The sequence below is a fragment of the Megalopta genalis genome, chromosome 6 (genome assembly GCF_051020955.1).
Source record: "Megalopta genalis isolate 19385.01 chromosome 6, iyMegGena1_principal, whole genome shotgun sequence".
Classification (NCBI taxonomy): Eukaryota; Metazoa; Arthropoda; class Insecta; order Hymenoptera; family Halictidae; genus Megalopta; species Megalopta genalis.
Window position 1 is genome coordinate 8,848,838 of NC_135018.1, and position 21,957 is coordinate 8,870,794.

A 21,957-nucleotide genomic window follows, 5' to 3' on the forward strand; every position below is an offset into this window, starting at 1 on the left:
TCGAAACATGATAATAACAATTTTCAATGGCGCCTTCCAGTCGCCACTCGAGTTCAAAGGGTTAAATAATAAACAAATACTAAATGAATTTAAATAATTTTCCATGCATCTTTCAAATGTATAATAATTAGACCGCGAACTTTTCTGGGTAATAAAAATTGTCTAAATCAGTTGCAAGAAATTGAAATTAGATACGTACGCTGTTATTCCATAATTTTGCCGAGTTGAATTCCTCTAACGGTTTCGCGGCTTTGTATCTCACCTGTTCGGTTTTGTCTTAAATGCATAAGATCCGCGATCTAATAATACTACACAATTTCGCCGGAATTTACTATTTTTCAAGTATACATTAGGGCGGCCCGGAACTACCCAAGGTTGGCGTTCTACGTCCTAGCGGAAGATCGGCCTTCCGAGGGTCAAATACTAAATCGAGGAAGAATTACCCGGCGGAGAACCGAAGATGGATGGGTAGACCGGAGATTTGCGGAGAAATAAATTGTTCGCTCGAAGAGATGCGGAAAATTCCCGGTGAGCCGAGTTGTGTCTCCGGCTTCCTCTCGATCTTAGGCGTCTTTGCGTCGACGCGTCCGGCGATCCCGTCGATCGATCGTATCGCGGCCCGATGGATCGTGGAAGTGCGTCGGACTCGATAATGCCTTGTCCACTTAGCGATTCAACCAATAAATTAAATATCAGCGATGCGGCGGCGTTGCAGGATGCAGGCCGCGCGTTATCGTCGGTTGGCAAGCGGTGCTAGCAGCCGAGGTGGTACACGTACGCAGATTGGTACGCATCTCGCATTCTCAATGACCGCCATTAGCTGTAATTATCCGAGAGGAGAAGAAAAAAGGCTCGCGGAGGCAACGCGAGCACGCGTGGGTGTTCCAGTCTTACAATCGGTCCGTGCGTACACGCTTCTTCGTCCTCGTCTTCGTCTTGGTCTCCCTCTTCCTTATCCGTCTCCGTTGCTCTCCTCCGCCTCCTCTCCCCTCGGCCCCTGCGTCCGCCTCTTCTGCTCCACGGCAGCATCGAGCATGACCGGGCTCGGGCTCGGGCTCGGGTACGCTTGCTCTCCGTTAATTTATTTAAATTACCGGAGTACCAAGTGGCATGTGGTACCAAACGATTCGAGCCGGTATTGTCGGTGAGCTCTCTTGTTATTTATCGGCGCGAAATTCCGTTTCAGGGATTTTCGTGGCCGGCTTGACCGGCGAGACCTGTACCACCGTCCCCTTCCCGCCGTTTCTCCCCCGTTCCGCAGCACAGCATTGCACAGCACACGGCACAAGGTGCGTGGTTCTGCGGTGCAAACGAGGCACCGATAACGGCGGCAGCGGAAACTTCGGTGTCTCGACCACGGTAGTCGCGTCGAGCCTTTCTTCTTTCTTTCCAGCAAATAATTCTTTCCTTCGACACCGCCAAGAGAGACCCGTAAATTTCTTTTTCGATCTGGATTCACCAGCAGGTATTCCCATTCCGAGGGAACTGATGTCTTGAAACATAGTCAAACACGAATACGGAGTTTAAAAGAAAAACATCTGACTCGCAAAAACCATTCTTTGTCTTGAAAGTTGCTCGATGTCGATGGTTCGTGTGAATAGAACCATGGAACATTCATTCCTTTATTTAGTGTTTATTTCTTTATTTATCTTTATTTTATTATTGAATATTCACAGGAAATTACCCACTAGTTTGAAAAATTACTATAATATTATTATAGCGTGGTGGACGATTGAAAAAATCGATGGACGAGTGCACGCTATTTAGAACAGTGAAAACACGATCGAGCCTATCTATGATATCCATAAGTTGTTCTATGTTTCTCATGAGGTAAGTAATACGTCTTAAATTTTGTTTAAAAGAGTGTGGCGAACGATTGAAAAAAAACACGATTGTGCCTAGTATGATATCTATACTGCGGATTTCATGCATTAATAGTAAAATTGAGTAGATAAAATGCAACAACAATAAAAACATTCGAAGAATGAAAAAAATGCTGTTGTATTAATTTTAAGTCGTTGAAATGATTGAGAGAAAAGAAATCGATGTCTATTTAGCTCCTGCATCTTGCAGTAAGTGCAATCTTTATTTTGCATAAAAATCCGCAATCTAATGATATCCATAAGTTGTTCAATGTTCCTGAATACGGTAAGATTCTCTGAATCCGAGATGAAATATTGGAGCATCCCGATGAAACTTCTCCGATGTTGCTGGAGAATCAAGGAGTGCGTTAAGGACTTCATACGCAAAGATAATATCACATCTTTTCCTGTTCCGCTCGAGTGTGGTTAAACTCAGAAAGGCGAGCATAGGGTTATAGTCGTGATCCGATATCAGCATGGGCTGACCGACGTGCCAAGATACTATACGTTAGAATTTCTGCTGCACCATTTCTAACGCAGTGATGTATTTATTGCGATAGGATGTCCAAATTGCACAAGCATGCTCTCATAACGGCCTGACTAGAGAACAGTACAGAAGTCTAAGAGTGTGGGTATTCCGAAAGAGTTCAGCCACTTTGTAAATGAGTCCCAATGTTTTGCAGCCGCGGGATCTAACACTTTTGTAACGTTCAACAAACGTTAGATCGGAGGAAAAGATGATACCAAGGTCGCGTATTGTATCAACGCCGCTTGAGGTATAACCGCTAATAGTATAATTAGTCGATACTCGATAGATTATTCGTTCTACGGCCGAATCTTACGGTATAACATTTCTCCAGATTAAGCGACAATTTGTTTAAAGTACTCCAGTTCGAAGGTCTGACGAAATGATGTTGAAGCAAGGCATGCGCAGTCAGGCCTTTCAATGGCAAGAAATATTTTTACATCATCAGCATATGTGAGGAATTTACAAAAACGAAAGAGCTTTGCAGTGTAATTAACGCGAGAACTATCGAATCCTAAACGCGACTAATGCATATCGTTCTATAACAATGCTAAGACTGGATTTATTTAAACTTCGTGTGATTTATATTATAATATACTGTTAAATAAAGAAAAAAAAGTGTGTGTGTGTGTGTACCTAATAATTTCGCTTAAAAATATTTTTATACAAACAGGAACTTTAAAAGAAAAAGTCAGGAATCGGGTATTTTGACTGGTTTGGTAGTTCTAATGTTAATAAAACTAATAAAATGAAGAGGATATTTATAAACATGCGTAAAGAAGAACGGCAGTGCTTGTCCCGGGGCTCCTTAAAATAATCTTTCGGAGAAACGGAAGGAAAAACGGTAAAAAAGCGCAGCAAAAATTAATGAAGCGGCTCCGAACGGGGATTATTTGGATTAATGAATTTTTTGCGCCGCGGCGCGGCGGTTCGGAGAACGGGAGAGCTTCCATCGAGAAGGGCAACCTGTTTCGCTTCCAACCGCTACTCTTCTCACGCTATGCTTATCTTGAAGTCGAGGAATTTTCTTGAAGGATTATTTATAGTTTCTGTCGGGGTGCGCGGAAGAGAGAGGTGGGCTCCCCGTCACTTTCTACTTCGGAGAGCCGCGTCCTATCCTAGTCAACTGTCCCTAATGACTGCTAAATACGTCATAGCGCGTGATTAATATTCTGGAACGACCCTCGACGCGGCGCAGGCGAACAAAGGGAACGGAGAAAAAAACGAGAAGAGGATGCATTACCCCCTGTTATCGTTCGTCCTTCCTCGTTGTTATCTGCCCGTATCGTTTAACATATTTCGGTAGCCGAAGCTTTCCGCGCGGTTCCTACCTGATTGCGTTCGTCGCGGGTGCCTCCTGGATCGCGAGGATCGAGTGCGCCGAGCCAATCGAAATCGCGAAACAGGTACATATACATATTTTCACACTCTGATTGTGCCAAGTTGACCGGCCGTTGTATCTGCAACTGTTTTGAATAACAATTTCCGTTCCGGTTCGAGCGGATCGGAATAAATGCGTCGCCGCGCCATGTCGCGCCGCAGCCGTGGAAAAAATGCTTGGCGAACATGCGTCACGAATCGTGTCGGGGGAGGGGAGCGAGGGGGCTGCTTCGTAAAAGACTGAAACTAGTTTCGCGTTGATTCGATACAATTAATCCCGGGACACGATCGAGACCGGGCGCTGATCATCGGTGAAGAAGAAAACAAAAGTCTCGTGGTCCTGCGGATCCCAATAAGTTTATTTGTCGTTTATAAATAGCGGCACGCCGGACCGTGTCGGCGCGCCAAATCGAAAACGAAATGGGGACTTACGAGACTATTCGCGTCGTTCGACAATCGTCAACGGAGCTCCTCGCGAGCCCCGGTCGCGTTATCTCCCGAAGAAGAAGAGACGGACGAACACCTGCGCGGCCGTACAATAACGCTGTATCGCTATATCCACGGAGACAAACAGGAAGAACAAAACGCCGTCGACGTTTTTCAAGCCTCGGCTCGTGCTCGTTAAGTCGCCGAGCTTATTACACGGCGCTATCCTTATTACCGAGCTACCATCCGCGCGAACGAAAGACAAACAAGACACCGAGGACCCTTGCGCGCCCTACACACTGCACACCTCTCCGGCTGCATTATATAAAAAAGAAAAAAAAGGAACACGGCGCACCGATGGTCGAGCTGCGCGCTTCGCTCTATAAGTGTACACAATGCTCTCCGTTGACGCGTCGCTGTCGAATCGCCACCCTCGCGACTCTCGATTCTTTTTTCCCTCTCTCTCTCTCTCTCTCTCTCTCTCTCGCTCTCGCACACACACACTGCTTCTCTCTTCCTCCCGCGCGCAAACTTGCTCACACGCACGCACGCACACAGTCCCATTCTCGCGTCCATTCAGAGACACTCGAAACTAACCAGCTTTCTTAGCAACATCGACAAAGAGTTCGTCGTCGGATCGATCCTTGTGGGTGGGCCCCGCGTCGAGTCCCCCTGGTTTCACACGGAACGCACGCGAATCGTCACCGTCTCTCGATTAATTACCTTAATTGCGACGAACGTTACAAATGTCTCAGCCGGTACGTGGCCCGGCCGAGCCGATCCCGGCAGCCCGGCAGGCAGCCCGGTACACCGGTACCCCAGAAACATTTGCAAAGCGTCGATCTCCGATCGATCCTCGAAACGCTGAAGAACCCCGTCGTCGACCTTCGTTGTCTCGCCCTTAAAACACGGAGCCTGATGCAACGTCTCTGTCTGATCACCGGAGAAACGGCTGGAGTTACATTAACAGCGGACTTCGAGCGTTTCTCGAGTTGCACGCGCGAACGCGAATTGCTCCCCGATTTTTCTGCAGTTCTCGAAACGCGCGCGCGCACACACACACGCGCGCGCGCGCGCGTATTTGACGAACAAGATCTAAAGCGGATCCACCGTGTTTTGAGGATCGAGGATCGAATCGCGCTTAAAACGAAAGCTCGTTACTATCTACAGATCGATGAAAAGAAAGTTCCGTACTCGAATGAGCCGCCGAACATGTTCGAGCGTAAACTATACGCGTAACACTACGATCTATACAGAAATAAGAAAGATGTTTTGGGAAGCTCTTCCTACGACATCGAGTAAACACCTGGAAATCTCTCGTTAAAGATTCGTTTAGAATCATCGATATACGGTCGCTACCACCGGATTATTCCGAAACGTGGAGCGTGCTCACGCCATTTTCAAATTATCACGTTCGCAAGATCGTCGCTTACACTACGGATTATATTAATTTTCTTTTCCCTGTGGTCCAGTTTACCCCACCGCTTCGGACACGATTCGAGTTCCGTTTCTGACTAAGGACTGCAACTGTTGCGCCGCTCCCTGAAACCAAAATCCAAATGCAATACAAACAAGGTGATTTCTTGATCCGCGACTTCCTTCACCGTTTCCAGGACGGCGGCGATATAGGGGGTGTTCTAAAAATGTCTTGCAATGCGGAGACAGGGGTTCCTGAGGTTATTTGAAGTAAACTTTTCCTTAGCGAAAATGCAATCCGCGGCTTCGTTTACGAGTTATTAGAGAAAAACACTGACCAATGAGAGGCAAGCTCGACTGGCGCGGAACTAGGCTTCGTGCGCTCATTGGCTCGGCCGTCTCGCGCCAGCTGATCTCGCCTCTCATTGATCAGCGTTTTTCGCTAATAACTCGTGAACAAAGCCGCGGATTGCATTTTCGCTAGGGAAACAGTTACTTCAAATCACCTCAGAAACGCCTCATTTCTGAATTGCGAGACAGTCTTGGGATACCCTGTATAGTAATCTCCATTAATATTCGGACACATTTTAAAATGGAATGACTTGTTTTGAACCCAAATAAATGACTTTAATTTTTTTTAGACGATAGAAGAACCGGTCTACTAGACCACAACTTGAATGACAAAAGAAAAGTAAAAATACTCTTAGTTCTTAACTTTTTTATCTGAGCCTGTAACAAAAATTTAAAAAAACTACGTCAAAATCGTTTGATCTTGGTATGAGCTGTAAACAATTAAAAATCGCAAAAATCGCAGCTTTATCCCGATTTTTTAGACTTTCGTCGACCAATAACCGTGAGAAATTTGCAGTTTTTAAATCTTTCAACGCTTGCAAGTAACTTGACTTTGCGTCAATCGATTTCGATGAAATTTTCAACACGCATATATGTATAACTTACCGAGACCCACGAAACGCATTTTTTTTTTCTTTAATTCTCGTTACAAGCTTGGATAAAAAAGCTAAAATACGAGAGTTTTTCATTTGGCTTCGTCACACCAAGCGATAAAAAGATTGTCACAAAGTACTAGTTTCAGTCATTGTCTAGTATCCCAGTCCCTTTATAAAAAAAAATTCAAATCGTTTAGTCCAGTTCTAAAAAAAAAGCTATCGCGTTTTAAAAGGTGCCCGAATATTGATGGGAGTCACACTGTATTTGCTGATCGTTCGAATTTACCAACGAGAAGATCGAGACTGCTCGGTAGTACGAAAGCGAGCCGTCGAACGCGACGAAAGTTCAGCGAGAAAATAAATTCACCGAGGCGACCCTCCTCGACGAGACGATCGAAGGTAGCGGCTGGACGCGTTCCCGCGTCAGTTTCGCGGAAGATCGGCGCGATTAGGCGGCGTTTATCGCATTGTATTGGCAACGCTGTCGTAACACCTTGTCTCCCGGTTACGCCTCGATTACCGTGTCAGCGCACGGCCGAGTGGCATCGTAACGAGCATGAATGGGCAATACAGGGTTCCCCGGAAAGAATCATCCGATTTCAAAAATTTATATTTTAAAAAATTACACACAGAAAATTATAATTCAAACACGAATATAACGGGAAAATGTGCGAGTTTTACTTTTTATTATTTTTTTCTCATGTACCAAACCGTTGGATTGGTCGCAGTTCATCCGATAATATGGTTCTACACAGTTGGCCTCCGAGATCACCCGACCTAACCCCATGCGACTTCTTCCTTTGGGGATTTGTGAAGGATCTTGTCTTTATACCACCTTTACCTACAAGTGTAAATGAACTGAAAAAACGCATTTGTGATGCTGTACAAACAATTACCAGAGATACATTACACCGTGTTTGGCAAGAACTTTCATATCGCAATGATATCATACGTGTAACGAAAGGAAGTCATATTGAACACTTGTAAACAAAAACTCACACATTTTCCCGTTATATTCGTGTTCGAATTATAATTTTCTGTGTGTAATTTTTTAAAATATAAATTTTTGAAATCGGATGATTCTTTCCGGGGAACCCTGTACGGTAACTTACACTTATCGCGGCACCAAGAAGCTGACTGAACGCTCTAGTAGCGCCGAATAACGCGCCGCTTCCAGAATCATCGCCGCCGGACGACTGCGCCGGGGTACCGTAATTCGAGAAGGAACTGAAGAGGGGGGGCGGGTACGTCGAGCTCGGCGACCACGTTGTCGTGCGTATCCTCGGTCTCGGGCTCGGTGTCACCGTCTTTTTCGTGGTGTCCGTAGGTCGAGTTGCAGTTGTTGCGGACGACGTTCCAGTCGACGCCTGCCCCGTCGTAACCGTAACTGTCGTTGACACGGCAGTTGGGGATGCGGTCGGGGCTAAGCCGACGCCCTCGCCGACGCTCTGTCACGTTACAAGACGAGCAATTATTTTCTTTCGGGCGCGATCAAGATCCCGGGCATGGCTTAACGAAGTCGGTGATATATATCTACAGTGGCGTGCAAAATCTAAGGTGACCTTGAATATTCTTATGTAAACCAGAAACTTTGTATTACATAATTCTTTAAATTTAGAGCGTTAGTTCTTAAACCATTCGCAAAGTTTGAATTGTTGTAAACAATCCCGGCATGAGCTACGAAATACTTTCGACGCAATTAACCTCTGACAAGTTTAAATCTATTGTAATCTTTATAATAGAGTGTAACAGATATAATGGACATATCGCGAATGCACAATTCGCATCAAATGCAGCAATTCGATCGTTTAACGTTTTCGCTGTTGCAGACGTATATTTACGATATGTTCGTTATATCTGTTATGATCTGTATAATAGAGTATAATAGACATAACGGACATGTCGTAAACGTATCTGCATAGAATCGTTTTGTAAAATTGTCATCCGACGATCTATTGGGTTGGCAAGAAAGTAATTTCGGTTTGCACCAATAGATAGCGTCACGTTTGCATTGTCGTTCTTTTGTTAAGGTTATAATTTTGTTGTCTTCAGCTTTGGTAGTTGACACGTTTAGGTTACTATAGAAACAAATTCCGTGTAGTTTTGTTTACAACCGATAGTTTGCTGTCAATTTTAATATGCGGAGTGCAAAAATGAACATTTTCAACATATTTTACTTTTTTATTTTCAGAATGGCAAGAAGGTGGCCGAGACTCACAAAAGAGATCTGTGAATTTCGTTCTGAAGATTTTTCACTTAAAGATGGTCAACGTTCGTGATAATAATAGAATCGAGAATTCGAGATAATCATTGAATCGAATCGCCATATAACTACGAGAGATTGCAAAAAGGTTAAATGTATCACACGCAACAATTGAATATCACATAAGATGTCTAGGACTTGTTAAGAAGCTCGATGTTTGGATTCCGCATGAATTGAAAGACATTTATTTAACACGACGAATCAGTATTTGCGATACGCATTTTAAACGTAATGCAATCGACCAATTTTTTTATTATCACTGGTGATGAAAAATGAATCGTTTTCAATAACATTAATCGAAAAAGGACATGGTCCTAGAGTGATGATCCAGCACAAACCATATCGAAAGCTAAATTGCATCAGAAAAAAGATCATGCTGTTAATTTGGTGGGACTATAAAGATATTGTGTATCTTGAGCTGCTTCCAAGCAACCAAACGATCAACTCAGGTAATTACTGGCAACTACTTATGAAATTGGAGGAAGCAATCAAAGTGAAAAGGTCAGAACTAACAAATCGCAAAGGAATCGTGTTCCACCACGTCGATGCGAGGCCTCATACATCTTTAGCAACACGTATAAAATTATTGGAGCTTAATTGGGAAGTGATGTCGCATCCTCCACATAGCCCTAACTTTGCAACAACGGATTATCATTTATTTCGAAGTTTACGAAACCTTTTAAATGGTAAAAATGTCAATAATAACGACAGCCTCAAATCGCACTCGATTGAGATTTTTTACTGATAAGGATCAGAAGCTTTATGAGCGCGGATTCATGAAGTTACCAGAAAGATGACAAAAGGTCATCGAACAGAATGGAAAATATTTGACCGATTAAAGTTCATTTCTTGTACAGAAAGAATTGAGTTTTATTTCAGATTCAAATACCGAAATTACTTTCCTGCCAAGAATTAGTTTCACTATGACTTGCAGAAACTTGACTTTATAGCACGTCGTACGCGGCTACGTTTACTCTGAAACGAAAATAGCATGAATCCTGAAAAATTGATTTTTCGCCCCCAAAAACGGATTCCTGTCTTTATTTAGCATTAGTGGGATCGATCGACCGATTGCTTCGACGCTATAAATTCGAAGAATTCAAAAACCGATGCCGCGTTATTCGACGCGCTCCGATGACATCCGATGGTATAGTAGACGATCTTTTGTTACCTCGCTCCGTTCCTGACGCTGCGCGCGCATTAAAATTGCTATTAATTTACCAATTCGGTGTAGCACAACCGCTCTACACCGGTTGCACGGTTTCAGCGGCCATCAATTTTGCCAGGAAGACGCGTGGGAGGCGGCTTCTAAGGGCGATTAACCGTTCGAAGCGATGGTACTCACGGCTAACAATAGTTGCTCTCTAATCTTGGTCGCAGGAGTCGACGGTTCTATGCCTTGGGCCTTCAACAGCGCCGCCAACAAGGCGGCGTTGCTGATTTCATTCGACGGCGCCGCGGTTGTCGTTGTGAAAGCTCGGCCGGTTAATATCGCCCTCAGGAACGATTCGTCGACCTGCTGCAGGCCCGATGGCTTCTTCGAGGCGCTGGCTTTGTTATCTGGAACAAGAGGAACGAACATTGGACACGGAACAACGAAGCGTCCAAGGCTCCGCGGTTCCTATTAACACTAGAACTACCGAGCCCTAATTGCATCTAACGTATTAGGTCGAGTCATGAATAATTTTCGTTTCCTCATCAGACATATATTTTGTTTTTTTTTTAATTTATTTTCTTGTTTCTTTTTTATTTTATTTTATTCATTCGGAACCCTTATCTATTTAATGAAAGCAGAAAGCCGTTTGTCCCGGTGACTCATAGTTGGTAGATACAAACAATAGCTTCTACCCAGCTGCATCAGAAGTTGATATTATGATACTATATACCTGGTATTATAAAAACGTTTCCACGAGAAATTTTTAGATACTATTCTTTACTCAAACGTACGTTATAATAAAAATCGTACTTAAAAGTTTAAGTACATCGAATATTCTCGTTGCGCTATAAAACAGTATAGATGTAGTCACAAATAACTTTTAAGTACGATTTTTATTATAACGTACGCGCTTGAGTAAAGAATAGTATCTAAAAATTTCTCGTGGAAAAAAATCGTTTTTATAATATCAGGAATTGTGAAAGAAAAAATCGGGGACCGGTCAGTTCGACTGATTTGGTAGTTCCGGTGCTAACATTAGCTTTTGTTCTTTGTTGTGAAAAACGGTTGTTCACCTGAGTGTATGTAAATAAATAATTACATAAATAAATATCAATCTTAAAGAGGCGGGCTTGAAAACAGGTGAAAGAAAATTCATTCGCGATTCCGCAGAAACAAAAATAGACTACTTGCCGTTCTGAACGGCGCGCAGCAGCTCGGCCAAGAACTTGGCATCCTCTTCGGGCGAGAACGTGGACGTCTCAGCCTTGGCGGGTCTCGGTTTCGGATTGGTTACCGGCGACTGCTTGCTAGGGGACATCGGGCCGGGCGTGGTCGCCGATTTCGCCTGCTTTGCGATCGAATTGGGCGTGCTCGCTACGACCTGCGAAATGTCCACGCTCCTGAACGTCGCGGGGACCGACGCCTGGGTGACCTGAGGCTTCCGCGTGGTTGTTACCGGCCTCGGGGTGATGCTGACCGAGGCCGACTGCGCGGGTTCTGCGGGGGTTGCCGGTTTCGGTTTCGACGGTCTGGGAGTGGTAGTCGGTCCGAACAGTCCACCGCCGAACAGCGCTTGCCACAAACTCGCACCAAGGCCCACGGCCGGCTGGGTAGTGGTCCTAGGTCGCTGAGTGGTCGACGACTTTGCCGCGACGGCCACCGGAGCCTTCGTCGTGCTTATCGAACTCGGCGACGATACGATTGCTTCTGAACCAACCCTCCCGGTCGTCGAGGAAATCGGTCGTCCCGTTGTTCGATCCACCAAATTGTTGGTCACCGGCGGCACGTCCCTCAGGGGTTGTTGCGGCGTTGTCAGTGGCCTCCGCGTCGGCGTCGTTGCCGTCGATGACGGCAGCAAGTCGATCACTATCGGGCCCGAGGACGGTTTCGCGAAAGATCCGATCGAATTCGGTGACGCGTTCTCGGCGACGATTGCCTTCGGAGCTCTGGTGGGTCCCGGATTATTATTGCTCAGCGCCAGCGACAGGATCTAGAATTAAAGTAGCAAGTATTTTTGATTCATGAAAAGATCGATCGACCTATTGCGATACTGTTCGAACGTTTGCACTTCTTTCCATCGTACAGTGGTTTCCATATAAACACACAGTTTCCATGGAAAAAGCGGAAGAAAGTCAGTTTTAAGAAATATCCCTGTAATGCAGCATCATTTATTCACTGGTAGTGAATTAAACATACGGATTATTATTTACTACGATCTTTTTTACCATTTGTTTATTTTGAACACGGCTACATGGCTTCGAACTAGGCCATCTTCAAATCATTCTAAATTTATATCATCGTTTAAAATTATTTTGGGCTTTGAAAATAAATCATTTTTACAGAATTTAATATACTTAGTATGTACTTCAATTATATCACAGGACACTTTTTTATCGCTCATATTTTTGAGTTATGTGCAATTTTCATTTCATTTTTTAAATATCAGTTCGGTGGAGTTCAATGTCTCGAGAAGTACAACTCCTGGCGAGAAGCAATAGTAACGAATTAATTTAAGAAAACGAAGCAAACGCCTTGGCAACTTTAAATTGAACGTACATTGAATAAATATGAGTCAAATCATTAATATTTTAGTTCATTTCCTTGAAAAGTACAGTGAACAAAGAAAACGATGCTGGGAAAAAAGTGTTCGGCCAAGCAAGATCCTGGGCAAACGTATTTGACCATTCAGGTTTGCATAGAGGCGAAGAATAATTTACTTTATATTATATAATCTATTTAAATTAATTTAATTTATATCATATAATCCAATATTTTAGGACGGTTCTACGAGTGTATATGACTGTTTCAACGAGTGCTGATGCTGATTTCATAAAATTTTCCAAAAACTTTGAAGTTTACGTTTATTTGTTAGAGCTTGCCTACCATCTTCAGAGTAAATAATTATGCATTTCGAACTCATCAGGACATATATCATACAAAAATTTCACTGCCATAGTCAATGCCAAAAGAAGATAAAAACGGCGAAGCAATGCATTCAAAACACAAAAAAATTCGAAAAGTTTCATCATTAAAACGGAAAATTGTATAAAACATCGGCACTCGTTAAAACAGTAATATACATTCGTAAAGCCGTCCTAAAATATTACATACTACGAATGTAAAGCAAATTACTTCTGGTCAAAAAATTATTATTAAATACTTATTACCAGGGGTTGTATTGGGTTGGCAACTAAGTAATTGCCGATTTCAGTTATAAATGTCTCTCACTCCCATTTTTATGATATCCGTAAATGTTATATTATAAAATTATTATTATTATTATTATTATTATTATGTTATTTTTTATTATCCGTGAATGTTAGCAACTGAACAAATTGAATGCAGCGGTCAAGGAAAAGCGACCAGGATTGGTCAATCGTAAAGGTGTCATTTTCCAGCAGGACAATGCTGGGCCGCACACGTCTTTGTCCACTCGGCAAAAATTGATGGATATTGGTTGGAAATTGATGTTACACCCACCATATAGCCCTGATCTCGCGCCATCGGATTACCACTTATTTCGATCCCTGGACAACTCCCTTCGTGGTAAAACTTTTAACGATGATGACGCTGTAAAATCTCACTTAACTCAGTTTTTGGCCGAAAAGGATCAGACTTTCTACGAGCGTGGAATTTTCAAGCTGTCAGAGAGATGGCGAAAGGTCATCGAACAAAATGGAAAATACATTACAGATTAAACTTCGTTCCAAGTACAAAAAATTTGTTATTTCATTGAACAAATCGGCAATTACTTAGTTGCCGACCCAATATATGTATGTCTGTTTCGTGGATGGTGCTCGAGGAGCTATCAACGACGGGAAGATCGTCGGGACACTTTCACGAATACGAAGAAAGAGAAAGTGAAAGAGGAAAGGAAAGAGGAAGAGAGGGATAGAGAGACGCGGACGGGCGCGTATCGTTGCTGCATCGACGTTACGCAAACGAAGTTCTATGAACGTAAGCGTCGGCGAAAGATGACGAATCAGGCAGCCGTTGCGTAGAACACAGAAGGCCGTCGGCAAGGTTGTTCCAGTCCATTCACCGTGACTGGCCGATCGCGCGATCCCCGAACGTCGTAGATCCGTTATTATGTCTTTGAAAAAAGGGCGTGACTAAAGGTAACGCGCCGAATTTTTTTGCCCGCGTAACCGATACCCTCGCCGGCTTTTCCGTGAAGCCGCGCGGCGAACGAAACGGAGAAACGGGTCGGTGGATGTACGTCATTGGATCTTGTTACACTACTAACACACCGACTCCGAGAACGGTCGATTGCACGATCCTATCGAGCGGTGAAAGGGCCGGCTCCGCGACGATCGAGCCGATTCGCTGTCTCTGATTTCCGCGACGCGGAACAACAATCGCATCGATCGTCGCGATGATCTTTCTATCCGACGTTAATTATCGCGTATAGAACACGGGCCCGGCGTGCCCCCCCCCTCCCCCGATTACGAAATTGTTCAAAGCGAATTACAAAATCGTTATTAAGCATTGTTATTTAATCGCCGGCTTACCTTGTTCGCCAACAGCTGCTCGACTTGCGTAAGAGTCTTCGGGGTGGTGCTGGCTCTGGTGTTGCTCTGCAGCTGCGTGAATCATAGCAACGTGTCATCGATGGCAAATGTAGAGCCCGTTTTTCCGGTTCGATTAAACTTAAGGTGGTATTTTCTAGTGTGAACTTTCGAACAAAATCAATTTGTTTTCTTTTCTGCGTACTCTCAATGGATATGGTTTCAGACATACATCTCCGGAACCTTACACGCGAACTACTAAAGTTAACGAAGTTATGGTTGTTTGAAGAACGCGACAAGCTTATATTATTATCGATATACAGGATGTCCCAAAATTATGATACTTACGGGAAATAAGGGGTACCTGAGGTCATTTTAAGTAACATTTTCCTTAGTACAAATGAAATCCGCCGTTTTGTTTACGAGTTATTAACGAAATACAGTGACCAATGAGAGGCGAGATCAGCTGGCGCGAGACGGATCATTGGATCAAATGAGCGGAACTGGACTTCGCTCGCTGGCTTGGCCGTCTCGCGCCAGTCGAGCTGGCCTCTCATTGGTCAGTGTTTTACATTAGTAACTCGTAAACAAAGCCGCGGATTGCATTTTCGCTAAGGAAAAAGTTACTTCGAATAACCTCAGGAACTCCCCATTTTCTGGAAGGATCATAATTTTGGGACATCCTGTACAGTAAATTCTCCCTAATTGTCCCTCAGCTTGGAAATAAAAATGGACAAGCCACTCATAATGCGGCTCACTGTTTTTATAGTTGTCTATTTTAAAATTGCCCATTTTTGTGTACAAGCTGAGGGTCAATCAGGGAGAATTTACTGTACCAAGATTTAAAGGCATTTTTCTCGAAACTATGTTTTCCAGAACGGTGCCCATGATATCTGAAAAACAACTTGACCAATTGACTCAAAATTTTACGTACGTATTTAGTACATGCATAACTACAACCATTACTAGGATCAACTAAAAATGTTTATTTTTCTATTTTCTAGGCCTCCGAAGTTTATAACAAAACGTGGAAAAATCGATAATCGAATTTCAAAGTATCGCCACTTTTTTAATTATCGACATTTTTCTTCTGTTCCAGTACCTGTTACAGTCAAACTCATACTAATTAAGGAACATTCACGTTTTCTTATATCAGACAAGCTGAATGCTGAATAACCGGGATCATGGACACAGTGAGACGATCTTTTTTAAAAGCGACTATCTTTGAGATCATATAGTACCACTAGTTCTAACTTTTTCTGTGTGATCAAAATTTTAAAACGTCCTTGAAACACGTACAAATATACCTTGTCAATTTGACTGGAAGAGGTGTAACAGTACCTACGCAAAAAATTCCCTAACAACGTTAAACAAAAACGCGCACTTCACGTAAGAATACCCCCTTAAAGAACAAATTCCTCGTCGGCGGTTGGTCACTCACCAGCGAATTCAGGAAGGCCAGGTCGTCGAACGTCGAGCCGAACGCGTTCTGCTGCATGTTCGGCAACAAGTTGCTCCGCAGGTTGAACGGAGGCGTCACGAAATTCGGCTGTTGCGCGGGTGTGACGGTAGGGGAAGGTGTGACCGTCACCCAAGGCGCGGGATTAGTTGCTGGCTGCGGCGTGGTAGTGACCGGTGGTCTCGTCGTTGCTGGAGCCATCGTAGTCGTTGTCGAAGTTGTCGTCGTTGTTGTTGTTGTGGTGGTCGAAGTTGTTGTTGTGGTTGGCACCGTTGTTGTTGTGGTCGGCGCCGTTGTGGTCGTAGGAGCGGTTGTAGAGGGTGCCGGCGTCGTTGTGGCAACAGTTCCGGTCGGCATCGCTGCCGTTGTCGACGGTCTGGCCGTTGGCCGAGCGGAGGACACAAAGTTTGCGATCGCGCTGGTAAACGGCGTGAAGATTTCGACGAATGGATTGACGGGCCGCGCGGCCGGCGTGTCCGCCGAGTCATCCTGAAAGGTCGAAAGTTTCAGTTGCAATTCGGAAAGCACGAGTCGACCGTGTGGAAGTTTTTGATTCGATGATCGAAGAAACTACTGACCAGCGTGTTGGAAGCGACGGAAGCCGTGATCACCGGCGAGGAGGTCGTGATCCCGAAAATCTGATCCAGTGGATCCCTCCATGGGAATCCGGGAGGAGCCGTCACTCGTCCGTTGGGTTCGTTGCTCAAGAGATTGTTGAACGACGGCACGGGCGGCGACGGATCTCGACCTTGATTCGTTGCAGTCTGAATCGAACGAATGTTTTTCGTGTTTATGATCCATTAACTTCTCTTTCCTTTGCAATCGCAATCGATTCTCTGTCGGAACTTCGAGGACACTGATCTTCGACGATTAACCCTTTCGGTACGAGCGCCGGATATATCCGGCATCCATCTAGTCACCTGTGTGACCGAGCGCCGGATATATCCGGCATCCATCTGATGACCAATATGGACGAGTGCCGAATACATCTGGCAACCATGTAAGCCATATTTCTGTAGGCCCTTTACAGAATGTTTACAGGAAACATTTAAAGAAAAATTTAGAAACGGATTAGGCACAGTCGTTACTTAACGCTTAAGAAAATCTTCGTACAAAAGTGGACTGACCCTGCGTTATGTGCGCATTTTCGGCGCGGCACCCCGTACAGTGGGAGTGTCACGGCGGACAACGCGCTCGTACCGTAAGGGTTAACGCTAAATTTACCACGCCGTACCGTTCTCGAATCGTTCGGATTACGAGGACTCTTTCATAGGAGATGATCGAGAAAATTTCTTTGTGAAAACGTACACTCGGTGTACGAAGTGCGGTAAATTCTCTCCAATTGTCCCTCGGCGTGTGAACAAAAACGGACAATTTGGGAAGAGGGGATACGATTATCCGAGCCTCGCGGCTCGTTTCTTTAGTCGCCGATTGTCAACAAGTATAAAAACGAGTCGCGTCCATTTTTGTTTACAAGCTGAGGGACAATTGGAGAGAATTTACACTATTCGTGCACCTTTTAAAGCGGAATACAGTAAATTCTCTCTAATTGACGCTCAGATTGTGCACAAAAATGAACAATCTGAGAAGAGGAGATACGATTATTCGAGCCTTGGCAATTATAAAAATGTGGCGCGAAGCTTGAACAATCGTATCTCCTTTTCCTAAATTGTCCATTTTTGTGTACAATCTGTGCGTCCATTAGAGAGAATTTACTGTAACTATTTTATAATTGGGTCGAACGATCGAAATCTCTTTAGGATGTTAAAGGGATTTACTAGGTAATGGCTAAAAAATAGTTTTAAAAAATTGCAGTTGGCATGAGAAAAGAATTTAAAAAATTATGTTTCCTCAACCTTTCTATCTGAGTCTAGACCGAGAATTTAAAAAATGCAGTTTGTAGATCTCGACGAGTTATATGCATGTTGAACATTTCATCGAAATCGGTTTTTCATGAATTTCAATCAAAAACCAACAATTTTTGCATCTTAGCTCGACTATGCGCCAACCGATTTCATTGAAAGTTTCAGCATCGAAGCGAGTCTAGCTCCGCAGCCCAAACTAAAATATGTCCCAACTTCAACAGCTCCTCGCGGACTAAAAGAATTTAAATATATCTCTGGAACAAGGCCATCCTACAATCCATCCAAGTTCAGCCTATTACCGAATTTGTTAAAACACTTCGTCGCAAAACCGAGAAAGGAAACGCGTCACGTGAAAGGGTTAAAATCGACTATGGAACAAATGTTTGCCTCGATACGATTTCCGCGGAACGATGTATGGGAATGGAGATTTACTTACAGCTACCGAATTGATATTTACACTGACAACGCGCGGGTTCGTGGTGGAAGCCTCGTCGGTCCAATAGTTGACGAACTTATCCTGAAAGATAGCAGATTGTTCATTCGTTTATTAAATATGTACGGGAAGTTACCTGTTAATTATACAATTACAAAAAGGAAAGGTACAAAGGTTTAGAATGACTTGATACACAGTAGAAGAATAAAGAAAGGAAAATAAGGCAACGGAAATTCCTTAAATTAACCCTTTGCACTCGAATTTAATGTAGTTTTTCTGACCCACTGCATTTCCATTTTATATAACCTAATGCATTTTATGCGTATGAAATTGAATTTTGTGACAGATTCAACAGCTATCCTTTCAACGGTTTTTCGAATATGAACAAATTTGATTAATAAAATTATTCTGAAACATGACATAACAATTTTTTGAGAGGTTCTCTGGATCAGAGATGAAATATTGGAGCATTCCGATGAAATTTCTCCGACATTGCTGGAGAATCAAGGAGTCCGTTAAGGACTTCATACGCAAAGATAATATCACATCTTTTCCTGTTCCGCTCGAGTATGGTCAAACTCAGAAAGGCGAGCATAGGGTTATAGTCGTGATCCGATATCAGCATGGGCTGACCGACGTGCCAAGATACTATACGTTAGAATTTCTGCTACACCATTTCTAACGCAGTGATGTATTTATTGCGATAGGATGCCCAAATTGCACAAGCATGCTCTCATAACGGCCTGAATAGAGAACAGTACAGAGGTAAGTAATACGTCTTAAATTTTGTTTAAAAGAGTGTGGCGAACGATTGAAAAAAAAACACGTTTGTGCCTAGTATGATATCTATACTGCGGATTTCATGCATTAATAGTAAAATTGAGTAGATAAAATGCAACAATAAAAACATTCGAAGAATGAAAAAAATGCTGTTGTATTAATTTTAAGTCGTTGAAATGATTGAGAGAAAAGAAATCGATGTCTATTTAGCTCCTGCATCTTGCAGTAAGTGCAATCTTTATTTTGCATAAAAATCCGCAATCTAATGATATCCATAAGTTGTTCAATGTTTCTGAATACGGGAAGATTCTCTGAATCCGAGATGAAATATTGGAGCATCCCGATGAAACTTCACCGATGTTGCTGGAGAATCAAGGAGTCCGTTAAGGACTTCATACGCAAAGATAATATCACATCTTTTCCTGTTCCGCTCGAGTGTGGATAAACTCAGAAAGGCGAGCATAAGGTTATAGTCGTGATCCGATATCAGCATGGGCTGACCGACGTGCCAAGATACTATACGTTAGAATTTCTGCTGCACCATTTCTAACGCAGTGATGTATTTATTGCGATAGGATGCCCAAATTGCACAAGCATGCTCTCATAACGGCCTGACTAGAGAACAGTACAGAAGTCTAAGAGTGTGGGTATTCCGAAAGAGTTCAGCCACTTTGTAAATGAGTCCCAATGTTTTGCAGCCGCGGGATCTAACACTTTTGTAACGTTCAACAAACGTTAGATCGGAGGAAATGATGATACCAAGGTCGCGTATTGTATCAACGCCGCTTGAGGTATAACCGCTAATAGTATAATTAGTCGATACTCGATAGATTATTCGTTCTACGGCCGAATCTTACGGTATAACATTTCTCCAGATTAAGCGACAATTTGTTTAAAGTACTCCAGTTCGGAGGTCTGACGAAATGATGTTGAAGCAAGGCATGCGCAGTCAGGTCTGTCAATGGCAAGATATATTTTTGGCAGATTGTCTCTCTTTCTCTCTGATTCGGTGATTCGTCGTGTCTTTTTGCTGGTTCTTTTCGAGAGATACGACGGAGCGCTGAAAGAATCAGCCACAACGTCGTTGTAAATCATGCTCTGTCTCTCTTGGTTTCTTACCTGTCCGATGTACACGGAGCTGCGTTGACCTCCGGCCTCTTTCGTCCTGGTGGCCTCGTCCCTCTCTCGATCTTGGACGATACGACCGCCCTGCGAATCGGTCGGCGGTCGACCGGTACTTACTATCGGCGTCAGCCGACCAGCATTCGCAGACATCGCGCCCGTCGTTGTCCCCATTTGCGTATTCAATGGAGCATCGCTCTAAACAGTACGAAATCATTCGAATTCCTTTAATCCGATCAACATCATCCAGCAACTCCGTCTCGTACGGCCGCACGGTGAAAATTTGATCGTTTTTCTAACGAATTCTCTTCTCGACGGTCGGCGACGAAGCGATCGATCGGTGCCTTGAAATTTTTGGCAATTAAGAGAAACAAATTGCTGTTGGATTATTATTATTAAAGGCTGATAAATCCGCAAGAAATATCTTAAGAAACTCAGTCCTGAGAAATTGCTGGATGAAGCTCAGAATTGTTGCGTACATCGCCGATAGTACAGTTGTGGAAACGGTCCGCCGTCCGAGGATTAAATAGTGGGAAAACGTGGAACGATCGATCAAAGTTTCAGCGTGGTCGACGGGTCACGAGAGAGATCTGTCGTCGGGCCCGGAGCGCGGAGGTTGAACGACGAGGACGGATCGATGGAATCCTGTTTTCAAGAGTTTATCGAATACCACTTCTGTCGGCGCATAAACGTCGTGTTTCCTCTTCTATTTCGCTCGAATTACTCTACCAACACGTGTGACGAAACTCTACGAACGTGCATTCTCGTGTGCGTGGTGCGTGAAAAACACAATGCGTAAAAAATACTATTTACAGAGTTGAACTTATGTACAGTGAAAATATATACAGTCCGATTTACGACGAGATCGAGTGGGCATTTGATAAATTCTTCTTAGGAGCGCGCGCGAAACAGAGACGTATAGACGAAACAAAAAAAAAAAAAATAGAAAAGAAAGATGAAGATAGACGATCCGACAAACGTGTCGCGACAGTTTCTACAGAATTTCCACAAAAGACGATTAATTGTCGCGACACCGGAAAATTAGTTTATTACTCGACCAAAAAGTGCTACTTCAACGAAACCAAAGCGTTAAACAAGGTGCGAGTATTCCGCCGCGCCATTTCCAGCGCGAAACGTATCGATCAAAATAGGACGAATCGTTTTGAAAAATATCTGACAACGGGAGCTTGTGATGTCCTGTTTTTTCCAATCTTCGGCCTTTCGAAATTCCTTTCGAATTTCCAAAATCTCGACGGCTCCTATTCGCACGATCACGATGACCGTTCGTCCTTTGTTTCGCCGCTCTCTGTCCTTTAGATTTACAGTAATTTTGTCCCTAATTCGCGCTCAGATTGCGCACAAAAATGGACAATTTGGAAAGAGCAGATTCAATTTTTCGTGCCTTGCTTTTTATAGTTACCGAATGTCAACAAATATAAAAACAAGACGCGAGTCTCGAATAATCGTATCTCCTCTTCCCAAATTGTCCACTTTTTGTGTGCAATCTGGCCGCGAATTAGGGAGAAATTACTGCACTTGTTCCTTTCAAGAATCGCCATTTGATCCTTTCGTTTGAGAATAATTTTACTTTGTCATTTATCTTATCAATACAAATGATGGCGATATGTTCGACGAAGTTTCGTATATTAAAAGCTACGTCATCAACGAAAAGACCGACGAATGGTGGCAGAACGACAAATCCTGCCGATACAGATTTTACTCTTCTCTGATTCGCTGATTGCACAATCAGCTTAATGTTAATATTAGCTTTTTATTTTGTATTGTAAAACATATGTTTTTATCCATATATATAT

The 21,957-nt window shown here is 43.4% G+C and overlaps 1 protein-coding gene and 1 long non-coding RNA gene across 11 annotated transcripts in view; one reads left to right on the top strand and one right to left on the bottom strand.

The window, feature by feature from the left end:
* Window positions 1–4,106: 4,106 nt before the first annotated feature.
* Window positions 4,107–21,957, bottom strand: part of LOC117223835 (uncharacterized) — a 76,089-nt gene continuing 58,238 nt past the window's right edge. For 8 of the 10 annotated variants that reach the window (XM_033476376.2, XM_033476375.2, XM_033476374.2 and 5 more), the window contains 9 exons: window positions 20,141–20,341; window positions 18,245–18,325; window positions 16,522–16,707; window positions 15,926–16,432; window positions 14,488–14,559; window positions 11,168–11,966; window positions 10,166–10,380; window positions 7,670–8,005; window positions 4,107–5,736 (listed from right to left, as the gene is read on the bottom strand). In XM_033476376.2, the coding sequence (XP_033332267.2) occupies window positions 5,668–5,736; window positions 7,670–8,005; window positions 10,166–10,380; window positions 11,168–11,966; window positions 14,488–14,559; window positions 15,926–16,432; window positions 16,522–16,707; window positions 18,245–18,325; window positions 20,141–20,341 (2,466 nt within the window). In that variant the 3' untranslated portion in view covers window positions 4,107–5,667. The remainder of the gene's footprint in view (window positions 5,737–7,669; window positions 8,006–10,165; window positions 10,381–11,167; window positions 11,967–14,487; window positions 14,560–15,925; window positions 16,433–16,521; window positions 16,708–18,244; window positions 18,326–20,140; window positions 20,342–21,957) is intronic. The other 2 variants (XM_033476377.2, XM_076523061.1) reach the window with 2 other exon arrangements.
* Window positions 7,974–9,683, top strand: LOC143259705 (uncharacterized). The gene is made up of 2 exons (XR_013033721.1): window positions 7,974–8,114; window positions 8,749–9,683. It is a non-coding gene; the product is annotated as an uncharacterized LOC143259705 (long non-coding RNA).